The sequence below is a fragment of the Microtus oregoni genome, unplaced genomic scaffold (assembly GCF_018167655.1).
Source record: "Microtus oregoni isolate MIOR12 unplaced genomic scaffold, Mior012 000022F_ref0000154, whole genome shotgun sequence".
Classification (NCBI taxonomy): domain Eukaryota; kingdom Metazoa; phylum Chordata; class Mammalia; order Rodentia; family Cricetidae; genus Microtus; species Microtus oregoni.
Window position 1 is genome coordinate 18,054,387 of NW_024543081.1, and position 19,600 is coordinate 18,073,986.

General features: G+C 54.8%; 3 protein-coding genes across 3 annotated transcripts; 1 reads left to right on the plus strand and 2 right to left on the minus strand.

Annotated features, from left to right (window-relative positions):
- The first annotated feature begins 3,994 nt into the window (after positions 1-3,994).
- Slurp1 (secreted LY6/PLAUR domain containing 1) lies at positions 3,995-5,113 on the plus strand. Its single transcript, XM_041671743.1, has 3 exons — positions 3,995-4,052; positions 4,400-4,519; positions 4,959-5,113. The coding sequence occupies exons 1-3, from the start codon at positions 3,995-3,997 to the stop codon at positions 5,111-5,113; spliced, it is 333 nt and encodes a 110-aa protein (XP_041527677.1).
- A 2,403-nt stretch (positions 5,114-7,516) lies between these two features.
- Positions 7,517-10,704, minus strand: Them6 (thioesterase superfamily member 6). Its single transcript, XM_041672250.1, has 2 exons — positions 10,049-10,704; positions 7,517-8,421 (listed from the first exon to the last, which is right to left on the minus strand). The coding sequence occupies exons 1-2, from the start codon at positions 10,559-10,561 to the stop codon at positions 8,308-8,310; spliced, it is 627 nt and encodes a 208-aa protein (XP_041528184.1). The 5' UTR covers positions 10,562-10,704; the 3' UTR covers positions 7,517-8,307.
- Positions 10,705-14,636: 3,932 nt separating this feature from the next.
- Psca (prostate stem cell antigen) lies at positions 14,637-17,026 on the minus strand. The gene is made up of 3 exons (XM_041672615.1): positions 16,862-17,026; positions 15,601-15,708; positions 14,637-15,246 (listed from the first exon to the last, which is right to left on the minus strand). The coding sequence occupies exons 1-3, from the start codon at positions 16,911-16,913 to the stop codon at positions 15,032-15,034; spliced, it is 375 nt and encodes a 124-aa protein (XP_041528549.1). The 5' UTR covers positions 16,914-17,026; the 3' UTR covers positions 14,637-15,031.
- Positions 17,027-19,600: the final 2,574 nt, after the last annotated feature.

Genomic DNA, 19,600 nt, shown 5'->3' on the forward strand with positions numbered 1-19,600 from the left:
GTCCAGTGGCCCACACCAACCTAGGGCTAGTAGTACGGTAAGTTCCAACCCTTTCCTGGAGCCTGATAGCTCCAGCACATGCCACAACACCATCCCTCTGGCCTTAAAATCAGAAGGAAACAGACCACCTCTTTACATCCCCAGCCTTGCTCTTGCCCTGAGCAGGGAGCCACACTTAAGTTCCCCAGCAACATGATCAGAGACAGAGGGCTTTCGGGGAATAGGGGTGATCCTGAAAGGAGGTGAGCTCTTCATCCCTGGGGTTTCCAGGCCTGTGACAACTGAGTTCTGCAAAAGACTACAAGAAAAACCATATGTACCTTGGGGAGAGGCCAGTCCGAGTCTAGGCAGGGATATAGATGGCACTATCCTAGATCTCCTTGGAAGAAATAACACACCTCGGACTTCAACTGTCCACAAACCCCACCACTCATCCATCCATCCTTTCGTCCCTCTATCACCCCATCCATCCATTCTCCCATCCATTTGTTCTATTATTAATTGATTTCCATACATCTTATAGTTTCTCATTCAACCATGATCCTATCTGTGTATTCATCCTTTATTTCATACATTCACCCATCATCTTATATACCCACCTATCCATACACTTAACCACAACAAATCCTTCCACCCATCTCTCCTTCATCTCTCCATCATCTTCTCATCCATACACCCATCCATTCTCCAGCCTTTCACCTAATCATCATTTCATCTCTAAATCCATTTTTTGAAACAAAGTTTCATGCAGGCCAGAATGGTTTCAAACTCATTTTGGAGCTCAAGATGACCTTGAACTCTTGAGTCTCCTGCCTCCATTTTCTAAGTACCACTGTACCTGGTGGCTACCCATTCTTTAATCTATTCATCCACTTGCCCATCCCATCCATCTTACCTACCATCTGTCCACCATCCACCCATCCATTTACCCATCCATCCTGTCTTTTTAATTATCCATTCATTTACTCATCCACCCACCATTCCATCTATCTACCTACCATTTTATTCATCTTCCACTCATCCATCTATCTTCTCGTACCATCCATCTATTCTATTATACATCTATCCATTCATCCTCTTTCCATCCCTCATTTCCTCCTCCAGCAAATGCTCTCAACAGGTCTGGGTTAGGAGTGAGAAGGGACTTAGAGCAATGAAAAAATGTTCCTCCACGTGCAACGCCCATACTACAGCAAGAGGCAGGAAGGGCAAGCATCACGTACCAAAGGGTGGAGCACTCTGTCCTGAAGGCAGCAGAAATCCAGAAGTTTCTAAGAAGAGTAGCAAGTGGTGTGATTTGCATTTTAGCCAGCACCTTTCCATGGAAGGCAGAGGGTATGGTCAAGGAAGAGAAGCCAGACTCCCAGAAACAGACAGGGTGATATGGCAGACAGCTAGGACTAGACAGTGTCCAGCTGAATTGGAGAGAACAGGCACAGGCCATGGTTTCAGCTTGCATAAAAGCTGGGGATTGACTCAGTGCCTGGAAAGACCTGGAGAGGGACCTAGGGGTCCCTGTCAGGGTAGGTGCAAGAGAGATAATTTGGGGGAATCTTGTCAGAGCCTCTGTTGATTTCTGCCGGCAGTCCTGCTTGGCCTAGGCAGGTTTTACACACATTCCCTCATTTCAGCATCCCAGCAACCCCAGGGGCTAGGGCCGTCATCATTCCAATTTAAAGATTAGAATGGCTCAGAGAAATGACTGGCCCAGGGCCACATCACAGCATCTGTAGCATTCAGATCCATGGAGAAGCTCTGTCCCAGGCTGGGAAGGGTGAGCCAGCCTTCTAAGTCACACATTATTGTGCTGGACTCAAACCTGGTCTCCAGGTTCTACACCCAGGACCAGTGGTGAGGGTGTGGACTCACGCAAAGAAGCTACGAAACAAGGACATAAATTCTGCCCTGCCCAGCAGTGTCAACCCAGACACAATGCTGCCTTCCCAACCCTACCACTGGGGGAGTGGGGCTAGAGGAGAAGCATGGTCACCCACAAAAATGCTATGTGCCCCCTCCTGCTTGCTGTTCCACCCAGCAACTTCCCTGCCATCACTGACCTGTGATGTCAGCCCTCCTTTCCAAAGCCACGACAAGCAAGCCCTTCAGGCAGCCTTGGGTCAGCGTCATGGCAGTATGTCCTGTCCTCAGTACACAAGCCTGCACTGCTCATCAGCTGTCTCCCCAGCCCTGGGCTCCGCACTCACCTGCACTGTGGTACAAGGGGCCTTCCAGGGCCATAAAGACCCACTTTTGCTAAGCACGGTAGAGCAGATGCTCATCTGCCCAGTTTACAGATGAAAGAAGGGGAGACCAGAGTGGGTGCCTGGTGAGCAGGCCTGGGTCACCCAACAGGCCAGCTCTAGGCTCAGTCTCCCAGGCTTCAGAACCAGACATTCCCTGGCTCTTCTCCCAGCCTCTAGGTGTGGTCTGTGGACAGAGCCCCAGGGATGAGCAGCCCCACTATTTAACTGGTAGGAACTACAGTCCTTCCCTCCACAAGTCACACCTTCTCTTTACTTTCATGCAAACCTTGTATGACAGCCTCACCCTACAGTGCCAGGTCACTTCTTCCCTAGCAACCCAGGAAAACCAAGGGGAACAAAGGTCTGGAAGGACAAGGGGGTCACCCCAAGGCTACACATAGAAAGACCTGAAAGGCCAAAAGAAAATCTCAAGGAGCCTGGCCCAGAGCTCCTTCTCAATTTCCCATTCTGTCACAAGGTCAGGTTCTAACTCTGCTGTGACAGTCTGTAACAGTTGGCCCACTCACCAGCCCCTGACAGAGACACACATGTAGGCTGTCAGCCTACCTATGTAGTCACCCATCACCTATTTTAGGATAAGTATTATCCATTCATGCACCCATCTACCCATCCACCCATCTACCCACCCATCCACCTATCCGTCCATCCACCCCCACCCCCCCATCCATCCATCCATCCGTCCGTCTGTCCATCCATCCATCCATTCGTCTGTCCATCTACTCACCCACCCACTCATCCACCCATCTGTCCATCCATCCGTCTGTCTGTCCATCCATCTGTCCATCCATCCATGCAGTTAGTAGCCATCCATTCATCGTGCATTCATCCATCTACTTGTCCATCCATCACCCATCCTCCACCTATCCACCCACCCACCAATCTACCTGTCTTTTCACCATCTTTTCCTTCCTTCATCAGCCTACCTCCTATCCACCCACATGGGCATACATTAGAACCTTGGAGAACAGAGAAAAGGCAGAGACCTCAACTGGGGAGGGATATGGAGGATGAAGGCCTAGATGGCATGAGTCAGTGTGCCCATGATGTGACAGGCCCAGCACAGGAAAAGATATAGAAAGTGGGGAGAGGATGTCAGTTCGGGAGGGGGTAGGGGGAGGAGGAGGAGTCCTGTTGCCAGGACTGAAGGCAAGAAGCTCAAGCTTGGTCAAAGTCATTCATTAATGGCCAGGGGTCTGGCCGTTGTGGTTAGTCTAATGCCTCATATCCACTCAGACCTCACCAGCCACTCCCTGCTTTCCACACTGGCTCACTACTTTGTGGGTACACAGCAGATCAGTCTTGAGTACCAACTAGGTAGATGGGGATACAGCTCCTGTGAGGCTTTCTGGATCAGGCAGACCTGAGGCAGCCTTGCACAGGGGTCCTCAGGACTGGGGCTATCTGGCCTATTGGGTTCACTCAGACATAGTTGAGGCAAGAGGCTCATCAGAGGGCCAATTGAGCCAAGCCCAGGACGACAGGGCAGGGTGTCAAGTGCAGCAGAAGTAGGGCCAGGGCTCCCAGACAGGGGCTCCCAAGAAGTCCATAGAGGCACCCCACCCCAGGGTGGTAAGTGATGATGGCTCCCATCCACCACCCACATCCCTAGCCCTGTGCCGCCCTATTGAGTCACACCGGCCCTGACAACACCCAGGAGCCGAAGCCGGAGGCTGAGTATAAATCCTCAAACACGAGGCCAGCCAGGGTTCCCAGCTCCCGAGCACTGAAGAATGGCCTTTCACTGGGCCACGAGGCTGCTGCTCTTGGTAGCCTGGAGCGTGGGCTCTGGTGAGTGGCTGGGAGTGCGGCTAGCATGGAGGCTGTGGGCCTCAGTTTACCCCCATCTCCTAATGAGAGAGGTGCTGGGAGGCTTTATGGCCAAGGCATCCTCTGGACCCTTCATGAGCCTCCTGGGTGTTAGATCTCAACTTTGCCCTGGGACAGGAGTCATGGCCATGGCCTGTTCTCCAGAGAGGGAGACAGATTTAGATGGTGGATGCAGTGTTTGAGTCTGTCAGTCAGTCATCTGGGCCTTTAAGAATCTCAGGAGGTCACATTCATCCACATCTACCTGGCTCCAATATGGGCTCCTGGAGCTAGGTGGTGAGACTGTGCCCGCCCCCAACCCTTGACAGGTGAAGCCTTCAAGTGCTACACCTGTGAGCAGCCCACAGCCATTAACTCCTGCAAGAATATTGCTCAGTGCAAGCTGGAAGACACAGCCTGTAAGACCATACTGGAGACAGTGGACGGGGGTAAGGCTGGGTTCAGGCAAGGATTGGTGGGGGGGTCCACCTGGGGTCAGGTTTACCTCCCCACCATGCTTCTCTCATCCACCATTATTCTGCTCCACCTAGGAGGCAGAGGGGTAGAATGATGTGTGTGTGTGTGTGTGCGTGCATGCGTGTACTTAGAGGGACAGCCCCTTACGTACCCGCACTGAGACAGTAGCATGGGGATAAGGGGAGTGGGGATGGCTCTGACAGGGTTTGCTACTGTGCCTTGGGCTAGAGCCCCACACAGGAGTGTATATGCTCCACAGAGGCTGCTGCTAATATGCCACAGCTGGGGGTTGAGCAGATCTGGGATGCGGGTTGCAGGAGGGGTTTGAGAAGGTTGGACGATACGGAAGGGTTCACAGAGTGAGACGGAAGCTGTGGTGGCTTCATGCGCTGGTGTCTGCCCATCCTGCAGAGTTCCCCTTCAACCACAGTCCTATGGTGACCCGCTCCTGCTCCAGTTCCTGCCTGGCCACCGACCCTGATGGCATCGGGGTTGCTCACCCTGTCTTCTGCTGCTTCCGTGACCTCTGCAATTCAGGGGAGGCAGGCTTGGTGCCAGGCCTCTAGCCACACAGGCAGCCTTGTTCCTATTGTATCTGTTCTCCTGGCAGGGCCTGGTGCTACTGCAGTCATCTCTGCCTGCACGGCTCTGTGAGCAGAGCTCACGGGGCCTCAGGTCGCTCACTCTGTCCCCCAAAATTGTGGAAAATAAAATAAGCCGAGGATAAAGGGGCATCTGTCTTTGCTGGGCACTCGGAATCCAAAGAGTTGGCCTGCAGGGAAGACAGGCTGTAATTTGAAATGTTCCGGGCCCCTGACTTTCATTCTCATGTACGACTTTTTTTTTTTTTTTTTTTTTGTATCTCGGATGAAGAGACACAGACCTAGGGGGAGAAGGGCCTCCTGGGTCACCCTTTCTGCACACTAAGCCCATCTCAGTCCAGGGCAGGTTCCTCAGCTCTCCCTGCACCCTGGATGTCATCCTGTCCCAGGAAGGAAGCTTGACATTTGTATTTCATTGCTTCCAGGAATTTGTGATCTGTCCAAATCTGCCAGGAACACGACAGGACACAGAGGGAGATAGGCAGATGCCAAGCAACCTCTCTACCCTAGTCTTCTTGGGGGTGCCCATCTCCACAAATCTGCCACACACACATACATGCACACCCTTATAATGGCCTGCCCATTATATGACGTCCTTGACACAGCTAGGGAATCAAGGGAGAATCAATGTTTACCCATCTCCAGACTTCAATGCCAGGCTGGATCCAGAGCACCCCCAGGGGCAGTGGCTAGGACTGCTCCTAAGGGCAGAGGATGGAGGGGTCACTGCATACCCAGGGACTGACTCTCCAGCCAGGAGCTCACACTCCCTAGCACCCAAGAGCTCTGGTCTTGTGGCGCTGCTTCCCCTCACCAGTGTAGCCTCTGGCTGTCCCTTCCACCGTGTTCTGCCATCTGTGAGGCATGTGGCAGCTGTGGGGCCTGGATGACTCAGGTACTAACGCTGCATCGCTGAGTACTCCCTAGATTCTCCCAGCTTGGTAGCCATGGCCCTGGAGTCCCATTGGCAACCAGGACTGCCAGGAAGAAGGTAGCAGGCAGTCCAACAGACTGCCAGGGCAGAAGAGAACTAACATTCTCTGCTGCCAACCTGCCCCGCTGAATCACCAGCTAACACCATTTCTATGGCCAACTCCATACCTGCAGTGCCCCCGTGGGGCAATTCCCCTGCGCCACAGCTTAATCTCAGAAAACCTCTTGAGCTCTTGATTTGGAGGCGAGAAGCCAGGGATATCGGCGCACTGTGGTGACTGGGCAGATGTTACCCCCTAGTGGAGTAACTGGGGTACTGCCTCAGCCCTCTACACAGATGCAGAGGTGAGAATGAGAGAACCTAGTCAAGCCTAATTCTGGTCCTGAGTCCATGGGGAGGCAGGAAAGCTGTGGCTTAGCACCTGAGGCGCCAGCTCACTGAGCCACAAGCTCGGTTCATTTACCTGGTCCCCAATGACAACAGAGACCTGCAAAAGTCCTTGCCTCATGGTTGACCTTGAAGCTACCCAACTATGAATACACCCGGATGCAAGACTACACATCTAGGTCATTAAGCAGGGAACCCCACATCCAGGCTATGTGCCCCCTCCAGCCCTGGAGACAGAGACACACGAACCCCACCTTGCTCCTACTGGAGCACTTCCCACCTGAAGTCCCCGTGGGCCTGTCTGGCGGCACTCAAGATAACTGCTACAACCCAGCCATAATTCACCCAAGGATCCCTACCTCTAGATTACACTTGGCCCTTTCTTCTCTGCGCATCTCCTGCCCTCTAACGCCACTAAGGGCAAAAGCCTTCTTCAAAGCCCCTAAAATCAAGGTGATGCGTAGCCACCCACGTGCCTGCGGGATCAGGGCAGGCTCAGGGCTCAGGGCTGGAAGTGTAGAAGGCAGAGGTGCAGGACAGGTCTTCCCAGCTGCAGATTACTGACACAACCTCTCCACCCCTCCCTACCACTGAGTGCCCATTTAAAATTAACCCACTCCTTTCCAGGCCCTCAGGCCTCCGGACTGTGCAGGGTAGAGCAAAGACCTCCCCCACCCCGCCCCCATAAAATACTGCTCTAAGTCCTGAGGATCCTACTCACCCTACCCACAAAGGGCATGAAGAACGCAGTGCGGCCTGCACCCTACTTTCCTCCTGACTTCCTAGGACTCCAGAAAAGTTGGGCCAGGTACACATAACTGGGGCTGCAATATTCACAGGCTGGGGCTAGACAAGGAGGGGCTCAGGGTAGGAAGGCCAGCTGGGGTTCTAGCCTGCTCACTCTTGGCCTCAATCCCATGACTCATCAGGCTCAGCCCGACGTTCAGAGGCACCCTATGCCACCCGTGTTCCTCCAGAAGAGGGAGCAGGTAGGTCTGTGCAGGGGTGGCAAGGCGCAGAAATAAGAACCCCACACACACTATACATGCCTTTTAAACATTTTAATCTTGTGCTTTCTTTAAATAAAACAGATTGCAGCTTCCCCTTGATAGCACTAAGGCAAGCATAGTAGCATGGGGGTGGGTAGGGGGTGCGGGTGAGGGTCCTGGCATCACTGAAGCTCTTGGCTCTGGCTCCAGGTATGGTTCCCAGAGAGGTAGCAAGGAGGCAGTGCCTAGCTCCAAGCAGCTGCCCCCTCCCCTGAGCTGACAGGGCAGGTACTCAGCATAGTCATGGGACCCCTCACATACACCAGGGCTCCTGGCTCCGGTGACCTGGCTAGACAGGATACATCCTCTTAGAGTTGTGGGTATCATCAGAATCATAGCCAAGAATCTGCTTCCACTTGCCCTTCTGAGTTCTAAGGGGCCCTTGGGCTGGTCCTGGCCTATCTTCCCTGCTATAAGGTGACCTCCAGAGGGTCCACTGTCCCTGAGTAAGCTGCAGGCCCCAGCCACACCCTGGACTACCCTGGCCTGCCTGATTACAAGCATCCCTGACTTTGGGCTCTGTGCTGGCCCTTCTGCTCCAGGAGCCTGCTCATCTGGGCACACTAGAACAGTCAGGCTATAGGGACCCAGGAGGCAGATCTGGGCCAGGACAACAATGTCCACCCCAACAGCTGCCCAAGAGGAGATAAGCACAGAGGAGTTGAGTCAAGCGGGTAAAAGGAGCCAGGCTTGTCCAAGGCCACTCCGGCTAGGAGTGCAACCCAGGCGGCCCATTCTGTGGAATGGACTGGCTGACAGGCAGGGCAGGGAGGGCGCAGGTGTGGCAGTCACTGGTCCTTTTTGGTGTCACTGAGGCCACTCTCAGCACGGAGCAGCTGGCTGCTGGTCTCATTGTAGGCGATCCAGTGCTTCAAGTCTTCTGGCAGCTCAGGGGGCTCCACCTGGAGGGGAACAGAAAGCCTAGTCTCCAGAGAGCCAACTGCTGCTGTGTGTTGAGAGAGAGGCAAAACAGGGGGACAGCCAATCAGGCTGCTGCCCTCCTGCCTCTGGACCTCTGATTATTTCATGTTCCAGCCTGTGACCCTGCAGGAACCACGCCCCGTTATGACACCTGCCCAGTACCTCCCAAATTTCCTCTAACCTATTTTCTCCTTCCTAGTTCTTTCTATCCCATGCTCTTTGGCCAGGCCTCATCAGCAGGGCCATGCTTGAGGCTTGTCTCCAGAGCCAGGCAGAAGCCTGTGAAGCTGGCTGGTTGACGAGCTACCAGCTACCAGGGGGAAAAGCAGGATGAGGGGCAGGGCATAGGTAGGCACAGACAAGGCTGCTTCCCGTGAGTCCTTGCAGTTGGGGGCTGAGGGCTGAGGGGAGAAGCTGAGCAGAGGTTCCTACCTCTCATGGTAAGTGCCACACAGCAGGTGGGAACTGCTGGCCCACAGCCTGGGTACAATCTGCTCTGGATCTATAGTCGGGGCTACCCCTTCCTAGCCCGTGGCCCGCAGACTAGCCCAACCTTAATCTCAGCCTGTCTTGAACCACATCTGCCTCTCCCTGGGACCCAACCCGACTCAAGATACAGTCCTGTAACCAGGGAAACTCCCAGGCAACCCCAGGCCTCCAGCTGAGCTGGGATGCCTGCCTGCATTGGTTGTGCCTCCTCCACACTGTCACTGCTTACTGTGACTGCACCTCCAGTCAGTCCCCTCACCCCTCGCATGCATTGTACCAACCAGTACCAACCAGCCCCCTAGGAGTTCATGACTCAACAAAGATAGGAGGAAGCCAGGGAGCCTTGTCTACCAGCAGTCACTGAACAGACTGGGCAAACTGCCCACCATCTCTCTGAGTGTTCCCCGGCAGATATAGCTCCTAAGCACTGATGTAAGGCCAGAGAGGGTACAATAGGGTGGGGCATGCCCTGGCACCTTTCAGGAGCCTGCCTTGGCAACCATCACTACCCTGGTTGTCTCCAGGGTCACAGTTGCCATACTGAAGGAGCTGGCTCTTGCCACCATGCTGGAGGACTGTGCCCTGGGGAAGGGCTTTGGGTCCCAGGAGGTACAGGACTCTCCCCCATCAAACCTTGGAAAGACACAAGGCTTGTGGTCTCCCGAGGTCAAACCAAACCCAGGCTACTCAGCTGCAAGTTGTATAAAAGAGGGTCTCAGGTCCACTGGAATTCCAAGCAACTGCCTCTAACTGACCATAATTTTATCCCATGCTCAAAAAGAGGCACCTGTCAGAGACTAGAGAGGGTGACTCAGCACTCTAGATAACACAGAACTAGAACTCAGACTCCAAGAGACGTGGGCTGGGCATCTCAGTTCTGGAAGAGAGGAAGGGAGGAGAAACCCTGGGGTGGGGGGCAGGTTCAAAACTGGCTACGCCTGACTGTAAAGTCTTAATTCATAGATGGTGAGCACTCCAAGAGGGGCACCAGCGTGGACCCAGAGGAAAAGTGCAAAAGTGTTCCTATACAAGACCAGTCCCAGAACTTCAAAGAGGTCTTCCTCGTGGGAGGGGGCTGGGAGTTGCACAGGGCTAGGGCATCGGGGTGGGGCTGCTCACCCTGCGCTTGCACAAGTGCTGTACTACGCGATCCGGCGTGGTGCCCAGCACGTGCTGCCGGGAGCGCAGCAAGGCGCACAAGAAGCTGTCGCGAAGGCTGACAAAGCGCGCCTCCAGGTAGAAGGCGCGGTCGTCCCAGCCTAGCAGGCGAGTGCGCACCTCGAATGGCTCAAACAGGCGCAGCGAGCGACGATAGCGCGCGCACGAGGCGGCCAGCACCGTGTGCCCGCCCAGGTCGCGCAGCGCCCCCAGCACACCGCAGCGGGTCAGGTGCGCGGCGCGAGCCACGTCGGCTTCGCGCAGGTAGCGCGCATTGTTCATGTGCAGGAGCAGATCCAGATCCGACGGCAGTACCCGGCCGGCGTACCGCTGCTCGGCCAGCAAGTCGCGGACGCGCGGCTGGAGCAGGCGTGCGCGCAAAACCGCACACGGCACGCGCACCAGGTACCAGCCGTCCAGCAGCGCGAAGAAGGCAAGCGCCAGGGCTAAGAATGCCACCAGCAGCCCCAGCATCTTGGCCGTGGGCACCTGGTACCCAGGAACCCCTGTAACCAGGTGCCTGCAGTGGGCCTGACCGGGAGCTTGGGAGCTCCGGGAACCGCTTGGAGCGCACCACCTCTTCCAGCGGTTGGAGGGGGAGGCGCTCCGGAGGCATCAGCGCCGCCGGCTGAAGTCGCGCGCACGCTCAGTCATATCCACCCGGCGCGCGCTCTTGGTGGTGTGTTCCGCGTCCTCCGCCAGAGCCGCTTTCGGTTTTCCCGGGGCGGGGCGCAGCTGGACGCGCGGAGCAGTACAGCGCCACCTCGCCGCCACGCTCGGAGCTGCAGGTGCAGGAACTACAGGGAAGCCTGCTCTCCCTCCCGCGATCCAGTCGCTCAGATGAGCATAGCCAAAGATTTCCAGAACTTCCCCGGAGCAGCTGAGGAACTTTGTAAGGCAAACGGACAAGGCATCGCTAAAGATGCTGCTTCTACGAGGCTGCTCGTGACCCACAAGCCTGTCCAGGCATCCCCCTTCCGCAAGGCCCCTGGGGCATTCGCTCTGGTTTAGAGAGAATTAGACCCCATCTCTTGAGTGCCGTTCAGTCCCAGTCTGCAGCCTACACTGTTTGTCCCCCAGCACTCGGGCCGTGTCCACCAAAAATCTTGATCATCCTAAGTGCACCCCCAATAATTCCTTCTTTACCCCCTTTAAAAAAATATTTACTTATTTATTGTGTATACAATATTCTGTCTGTGTGTATGCCTGCAGGCCAGAAGAGGGCACCAGACCCCATTACTGATGGTTGTGAGCCACCATGTGGTTGCTGGGAATTGAACTCAGGACCTTTGGAAGAGCAGGCAATGCTCTTAACCTCTGAGCCATCTATCCAGCCCCCTCTTTACCCCTTTTAATGCAAATAACATCCAAGATAGAGAAGTAAGGGGCTGGAAAGGAGTGGCATGATGTACTAAGCTAAAGGTGCCAGGTTTGGTTTGTGAAATGTCAGTCCCTTTCCTTCAGAGTAGGGGAAGATTTTGAGGTCCGGCCTGCTCTGCTGGACTTCGATAATCCTGTGTGCAAATGACTACAGGGAGCCCAAGGAAGGGTGGACTGGTGGAGTGCCAGATCCGCTGCGTGGGTCTGCTGTGGTCTCCATCCAGAGCAGAATTCTTTTCCAGTTTTTCTTCCAGGAGCTATGGCACAGTGGGTGCCTGGGGTCTTCTTGGATACTCCAAGAGGCAAGGAACTCACTGCCAATCAGGGTAGCTCCAAACGACCGGAAGACGATCCTTTCCCACATGTTACTTCCGCTTGAAATACTTACCTTGCCCTGGTCTGCACTCTGGCTGGGGCAGGGACAGACTCTAAGGAGGAAGAGACTAAGCAATGCTCTTTGAGTCCATCGCTCAGAGCACGGGCCTTCTGTACTCTGTCCATCATGTCTCATGCCTCCAGGGAAGAGACCCGCCCCGGTTAGCCAGGCCTCTGCCACAGGGAAAGAGGTGAAAGAGCACCCATCTTCGGGGCCTCCTCTGCTCCTGTCACCTTGCTAGGTTTTGAGCCTCTGTTTGCTCTGCTTCCATTTTCTCTCCCCTACCCTAGCCTAGACCACATTGCCAGGCTCCTCTCGAAGGGATCTGAGGTATCTGTAGTTTCACGTATAAGTGATGCATGTCTGTACCACGGCTGAACACTGGAGGAGGGCCTGTTCACCCTAACAGACCTTGGTGTCTACAGGGTTGCTCAATATGCCCCTTTCTCTGCCAGCACTAGGCAAATAAGGGTGCTGGGTACAGAACCTTCTCTTAGGGATTTTTGGCTCTTCAAAGATTCCTGTTTGTCCTAGAGCCCGGCGTCACCTCCAGAGGCAGATTGGCAATCCATTTTGGCCGCCAGGGGGAAATACCAGGCACTAGGCAGCAGGGCGGGGTGGGGGGCGGGGGAAGCAGGATAACTTTGCCCTACATCTCGCCCCTGCGAAACTCTGGTCCCACCCCATCTTTCCCCGACTGGGCCCTGCTAGGTGAGTGGTGCCACACTGGTGGCAACTATGAGGGAGTTAGAGTCCCATGCCAGGTCATTGGTTTGGTCTTGGCACCCAGGGGTGCCCTCTATTCCTCAGGGCACCTTCTGCCTTTTGCTTCTCTTACCCTAACTCTAATATTTCATTGCAAAGAAGTCTCCAGGGTAGGGTATGACGGCCCATTGTCTCTCTGCCCCTGGGCACTCTTGGCCTACAGAACCTTGTGGCCACCAACCACAGGGAGAAAAAGACTAGGCTAAGGGGCAGCTGATGTGTGGTCCCTGGTGGGCTGAGTCTACCCAGGGAGGATGGTCATTCTGCATGAGCCAGCTCTGGCACCTCTGCCCTTTGTTCTCCCAGCTCTGTGTGCAGGGAACAAATACTTCCCTATTTCTCTTATTTATGGGTCTGCCGACCAGCAGGCTCCATGCCATGGGTTGGTTTTAGGGTATCCAGATGTGCTGAGGAAAATCCAGCCAAGCCTATGTGACAGCCAGATGTGGTGTGCTAGGAACAGCCTTCAGGACCAAGCAGACGCCCCAAAACTGCTGAGTGGATAGAGCTGTGCCAGGTCCTGCAATCTGCGCCTTGTCCTCCACTGCCTCCAGGAAAGACAGCAAGCCTCAACCAGAAGGTTGGCTCCCAAGAAAATGCTGCCAGAAGTACCACCCTGCGTACCACCCCCTGTGGTAGCTGTTGGCCCCAGGTCCTGCACCAGTTCCTAGTAGCTGTGAGATCCTGCTGAAAGACCTCCAGTTCTTCAGTGTCCTCCTGAAAACACAGGGCCTCTCAGAGCCTGGACTCAACCCTGGATGCTCATGGTTTCCCAGGGTGAGAGGAATGTCTCCTACTTGAGGTCATAACCAGAGGCTGAGGGCATCAGCTTCGAAGCCCTGGCCAGGCTCACCCTCAGCACAACCCCTGTCCCACTGGCCCCTGGGCTCCCACTACCACCACTGAATGCTGAGACTCAAGTTCCGACACCCACCTCAGTACACACCTGAGCCCTTCACTGATCTTCTATGTCCCCTGTGTGGGTACCCAAAGCCCACAGTCTGTGCTATTACTCACTGTTCAGGAATTTAAAGCTTTGTTAAATGCCCATGATCCCTGAGAGAGGGATGTGAGGCCTCAGTGACTGGTCACACCTGGAAAAAGCCCCGCTCGGCGCTAGGTGGAGGGAGGTGCTGAGTGACAGACACTTCCTTGACTTTCTCATGTTATCTCAACACTGGCTCTGTGGCACGGGGGGGGGTGGGGTGGGGGGCATAAGCTGTAGAAACAGGTTTCCCATGCAGATCCCCACCCAGGGTCCAGGCAATTCCCAGGAATAAGACAGGCTTCCTTCAGAAGGGTTTCCCCAGGAGTGGGAAGGATGGGCATGTCCTCCTGTAGACAGCCCCCACCCCAAGCTTTTAATGGCATGGACACAGACTCAGCAGAAGGAACTCGGGAGTGTAGGCTGGACACACTCCTGTGTGGTGTGGGGTGGGGGCAACTGGCTGCCTGCTCCGAGACTCTTGTGCTTGTATTTCCTACGTGCCAGAAGCACGTAACTCTAAGAACAAAGGTGTGTTTGTTTGTTTCGAGACAGGGTCTTGCTATGTAGCCCTGGCTGGCCTAGAACTGCTATGTAGACTGAGCTGGCCTCAGAGGCACAGAGATTTGCCTGTCTCTGTATCTCGAGCTCTGGGATTAAAGTAGGGACCACCATGCCCGACTAGAACAAAGTTTGGCATAGTAGATTTGCTGAGGCTAGAGGGAGCTCTCCTTCCTAGGGGTTCCTCTTATCCATGAAAACTCAGGGCTTCCTTCCACTGGGAGGGTAGTAGAGGAACACACAGGGCTCTGAGAAGCTTGACTATGTGCTGGAGTCTGTACAGCAAGGGCTAGTGTCCTGACATATGCAGTCCTACCTCCTGCCAGGTGCCACCACATATGTGTTCCTACCAAGACCAGGCCTCTAACCCCTAAAGTCGGTGATATGGTCATGACCCTTGATAGACATTACCCAGATGGAAGCCAGGCTCATCATAGGCTGCTTAAGGACAGAAGCTCTCTCAGACTTAAACCCAACAGCTATTTATTACAGGCCTACTGTGTTCTGGGGCTCTATAAACATGGGGCAGGTCCCCCCACCGGACTCCCAGTCCCTCACACCCACCTCCCAGCTTCTTTTCTGCCCCATCTAGCTCATTTCAGGCTTCACTGGGCCCTTCCCAAGTGCCGCTGTAAAGATCGGCTCAGCTCCCGGAGAGTGGGGGCGGTGAGGGAGTCCTGCAGCAGAAGTACCCGAGCAGAACTGGTGGGACGTGGTGCCGGTGGGGGCGGGAGGGGTGGGCAAGGTGACAGCTGTAGAAGCAGAAGCCGCAGAGACGGGAGGAGGCAGGGTGAAGGCCAGCCCTGTGTGGATGTTAGGAGTGGTGGCGGGGTATCCCTGTCTAGTAGAGGCTGTAGTGGGGGGGCCCCCTGAGAGCCTATAGATGGCTGGAACCCCACAGCCACAGGCTGCAGAGCACAGTGAGCAGCCCCAGGGTGGTGGCGGCTGGCTTCAGGGCGTGGGCCCCACTGACGTTGCACAGGTCGGAGTAGCAGCACGTGATGTTCTTCTTGCCCACGTAGTAGTTCTCCGTGTCGTCCATACAGTTTGAGCTGCAGCCCTTACTGATAACTGTCACAAGTCCAATGGCCCCTGGGAAGACACAATGCCGTGATATTCACCTCCCTGCCCCTGTCTCAGGGCCCCTTCCTGAGCATGCTACAGCTCTAGACCCACTCCACCAAGCACCAGCAATGTTTACTGAATGAGCGATCGTGGGGAGGAGGGGGGGGGAGGGAAAGGAAGGGGGAGATGAGCTGAGCAGGGGTATGCAGATACATGGACAGGTGGGCAGATGGACAGAGGAAGAACTGTGGCAAAGCCCAAGGTCTAGATTCTTTGTTGCTTAGCCGGAGAGGGGAAGGAGGCTGAAAAAGACGGCAAGCAGAATGTCTGGGCAGCAGGGTGGCAGGCAGTGAGAACCATGTTGGGTAGCGAGGGACTCACGGACGCGAGATGTCCAGCAGCTGTTCTCGCTCTGGCTGCAGTTCTGCACGTTCAGGCAGTCAGTGTTGCTCACCTGCGCGGTGCAGGAATAGCACTGCAGGGCGGCACCTGTGGGTGAAGCAGAAGGCTTGAGGCTCAGAGGCCGGCCAGCTGCCCCTCTGGAGAGCCTTACCAGAGACTCCCGTCCCCACACAGAATGGAGAGACACAGATCGGTCCCCTCCAGACGGCTAACACGAAGAGGTAAAAGCCCAAAGACTTCCGACACCCTTCACAGAGGGCTCTGCCAGCCTACCTCCCCTTGGTCACCCAAAGCCCACAGTCTGTGCTGTGGCTGCTATTCGGGAATTTAAAGCTTTATCAAATGCCTGAGATTCCTGAGAGGGGGGAAAAGGCGACAGTGACTGGTCACACCTGGAAAAAGCCCCACGGGGCACTAGGCTAGAGGCAGGTGCAGAGAGACACTTCCTTAATGCCCTCCTGCTACTAGCCACTAAGGTCCACCTGTCTTTGTTCCCTAAGCCCAGCTTGCCTCTCAGCCCCTCCTCAGACCTCTGCAATGCTATGCAGCGATGGTAGGGCCCCTGACCTATCCTGGTCTGTGTCTGGGGCAAATGACACCAATGTCAGGTGTGTTGGTTGTCTTTTCTTTTCGAAAAATGGCAAAGCTGGGGTTTGAGTCACACCTGTAGGAACAGGTGCTGAACACCTGACTTGAGTGGCTACAAACTTCATCCTGCTTAGGTCTCCAGTGGCCTTAAGAACAGTTTTTTTTTTTCCTTCCTGGAAAAGGAAGCTGAGGCTTTGAGAGTATATAATGACCTTCCTGGGGTCACTTGATGGGAGGGCCCAGCATGCTAGACCATCACAGACTGCCCACCCAAGTGGGCTCTCACCCTGGAGGCAAAAGTAGCCAAGGATGGACTCTTGAGTCCCCCTCTTAAGACATCTTAAGTACCTTTTCCTTCTCCATTCTTCCCTCCCTTGCCTCTGTGGCACTTCCCAGCTTGAGACTTTTGGCCCCTGGGCCCTCCTGACTAAGGACTCCTAGTCCTGTACATCTGTCCCTCCGTGGCCTTTCTGGGAGCCCTTCTGTTCCTCACAGCTGCCTCTCATGGGACAAGAGTGAGAGACCACACAGCAAAGCTGCTCTGGCCACCCTGCTCTTCTCTCTCCTCTTCCCATCTCATCATCCATCAGCCCCTCCGACGGTTCTTCTTCACTCCTTTCCTAGCCCTGCCCCGTGACTGCCCATAGCTTACCTGGCTGCAGGGCCAAGTAGGTGGCCAACAAGACAAAAAGGAGAGCCTTCATGGTTGCAGTGGGCAGCTGGGAGTTTGCCTCCAAAGGCTTTATATGGCTGCAGTTGGTAAGGGAGGCTCTGCAGCTCAAGTCAACAGTGACCGGCTCTCTGGAGCCAGTGAAAGCCCAGGGACCTGCCCATTACAATGTGATCTCACACACCACCCCTCCCACTGCCTTTGTAGTTCTTTCTGGTGCTGGAGGGCACAGCCTATCCAGGGTGGGGCCGCTGTTTCTGCTAGAAGCCCTTTCTCAGCCACCCACAGGACAAGGGCTGGAAGTCCTAAGACACCCACACCGAGCCTGCCCTTCTTGGGGAATGAGGCCAGTTCTGGAACATTCCTTTCTTGGGGTTTTCTACTCCCCCGAGTCATTTGGCCAAGGACAAAGGTGCATCCGTGGGACCCCAAGGCTCAGCACCAAAGCTGTCTTGCCTTCTTGGGGTCCATGCACCCCTCAGAAAACGGGCCTGGGTGGAAGGGCAACAGACATAATAGCAGTTCACTATGACGACTGGCTGCTAGAAGCTGTCACTGAATAGGGGCTCTTCTGGGCTTGCCTTTCTTGGGTAGGTGACCTAAGAGCCAGTGAGGAGTTTGGACAGCTATAAGAGCATGTCCTAGAGCGTTGGCGTGTGCCAGGCCCTGGACTAAGGTATCTATCTTCAGGACCTTGTTTATCCCCCAATTTGGAACTTTAGCTACAAGAGAGTCAGGAAACACAGCTTCCGGGCCACCACTTGATATGTTCTGTTGTCCCCAGACCCACCTTGCAGGCAATTGCTCTGTGGTCTGGAAGACATCCAGCTTACAAAGCAGGGAGGGACAGAGGTCAGGCCGTCTCTCCCTGTGCAGCTCCCTGCTGGGTTGTAGTGGCCAGCTCGCTTTTGTAGAGGCCACAGATCTTGTGGGTCAGTCTTCCCCAGCCAGCTCTCTGATCAGTTTCCTTTAGATCCAGGGGTCCAGGTCCATTGCTTCCTACTGCTTTTGGCTTTGGGGTGATCCACAGTCTCTGTGCTTGTCTCGATCTGAGACTCACCTACATTCGCCATCCTCTGCCAGGCTGTCCTGGTAACCTTGCTGGGCACACTGCTGTTCTGGTCAGATGCCAGTGCGTAGAAATGCTACCCACCAAGGCCACCATTCATTTGCCCACGGCCAGGGACAGTGTCTCTGGTGTTCTCTTGCTCCTGCTGATAGATCTCCGACTACTCCTTCACCCTAAATTCTCCTTGAGAACAGCCTGGCATTTAAGGTGTTAAGTATTCCCCCTCTAGCCTCAAGGAACCACACCATGCCCCAGCAATGCCAGGACCAGGCAGCAACCACAGATTGGCCCATGGGCTCTACTTTCAACCCCAGGCCCTCTGTGATCTCCCCTGCCCGACTCTCTAGCACTCCTGGGCTGGCCTCTTTTCTCTAGAAACTCTCTCCTTTGGTACTAAAGAGCCCGTGTCTCAGAAAGAAGCAAGACCCTGCTCAAGGTCACACAGGGTGAGGGTACCCTCCCCCAGATGCTTTCCTGCTCTCTGCCTACCTAGAACTTCCTCTTGGAACATCCCCTCCTGCCACAGGCCTCCCCGTCCAGGGAGTGCTGTAAGTGCCCACAGCTTGTGTGTGTCCCTGTATGGCTGTCTCCCTGCTCCCACCCATCGGGATGGCTGCCCCTGGAGAGACCTTGCTTATCTGTCTTGGCACTGGAGGCACCGGCACCCAGCACCAACTGGAACAGTCATTCCCCAAATATTTACAGGTGTGTAAATGTTTGTCGATCATGCTTGATATAGCGTGAATACTCTAAAGGCAAGCCTCCTTGCCTGCATATCAATGCCTGGAGGCAGTACTGGTTGGCTAAGTCCAGGGGCACTGGACGGATATAGTGGACACAGGCCAAGATCTGCGCAACACCCAGAATCTTGCAGAACCACTGGGCCCCGAGTGGTGTCCAGAGAGGGAGCTCTGGTAAAGGGTAGCCTGGTGGTCTCACCTCATCTCCAACACTGACCAGTGTGACTATGATTTTCCTACAGCCCCACCTCTCACCACAGGCTTAACTCTGATTGCAGCCCAACACTGAACACTCATTATGGTGACCTTAGTCAAACAGGACAATATGGCCACACCCGGAGTCCTGGCTATATCCATATATGAGCCTGATCACGACCACACTCTGAGCTCTGTCCCTGACCCTGGTTACACCTGATCCTTGATACACACTGAGCCCTGATCCTGGTCACTCTTCCTAATCTTGGGCACAGTGAGCTCTGCTCCTGCTCACACCATGAACCTGATTCTGGTCGCAAGCTGATCCTTGACCCTACCCCACACACTGAGCCTGGATCCTGGTCACCCTGTGTGCCGTTACTCTAGCCACAGACTGAGTAGTTGACTCTACACATACACTGAGCCCTGACACTGCTCATACACTGAGCCTGATTATGGTTACATGAGGAAGCCTGATCTCAGTTACACAATTGTTTCTGAATTTAGCTACTGGTTAACCCCTGATCCTTGCCCTTCATGCTTAAAGCATGCCCTGAAGGCACCCTTGTAGCCTGAGGTAGGCATGGATTCTCTGGCGAAACACTTCCTGAAAAGACTTATCACAAAGGGCATACCCCCTCCGAGTCACTCCAGGAGTGAATGTGGTCTGGGTGTGACCTTGGTGTGACTCATCCTTAGCCAACTCCACTGCCCAAG

Excerpts from the sequence above, each read along its gene's own strand:
- Them6 (XM_041672250.1), bottom strand. The coding sequence starts at position 10,561 with ATGCTGGGGCTGCTGGTGGCATTCTTAGCCCTGGCGCTTGCCTTCTTC. Across the intron at positions 8,422-10,048 it reads AGCACTTGTGCAAGCGCAGG|GTGGAGCCCCCTGAGCTGCC; the intron begins GTGAGCAGCCCC and ends GTTCCCCTCCAG.
- Slurp1 (XM_041671743.1), top strand. The coding sequence starts at position 3,995 with ATGGCCTTTCACTGGGCCACGAGGCTGCTGCTCTTGGTAGCCTGGAGC. Across the intron at positions 4,053-4,399 it reads AGCCTGGAGCGTGGGCTCTG|GTGAAGCCTTCAAGTGCTAC; the intron begins GTGAGTGGCTGG and ends AACCCTTGACAG. Across the intron at positions 4,520-4,958 it reads ACTGGAGACAGTGGACGGGG|AGTTCCCCTTCAACCACAGT; the intron begins GTAAGGCTGGGT and ends CCCATCCTGCAG.
- Psca (XM_041672615.1), bottom strand. The coding sequence starts at position 16,913 with ATGAAGGCTCTCCTTTTTGTCTTGTTGGCCACCTACTTGGCCCTGCAG. Across the intron at positions 15,709-16,861 it reads CTACTTGGCCCTGCAGCCAG|GTGCCGCCCTGCAGTGCTAT; the intron begins GTAAGCTATGGG and ends CTTCACCCACAG. Across the intron at positions 15,247-15,600 it reads CTGCTGGACATCTCGCGTCC|GGGCCATTGGACTTGTGACA; the intron begins GTGAGTCCCTCG and ends GTGTCTTCCCAG.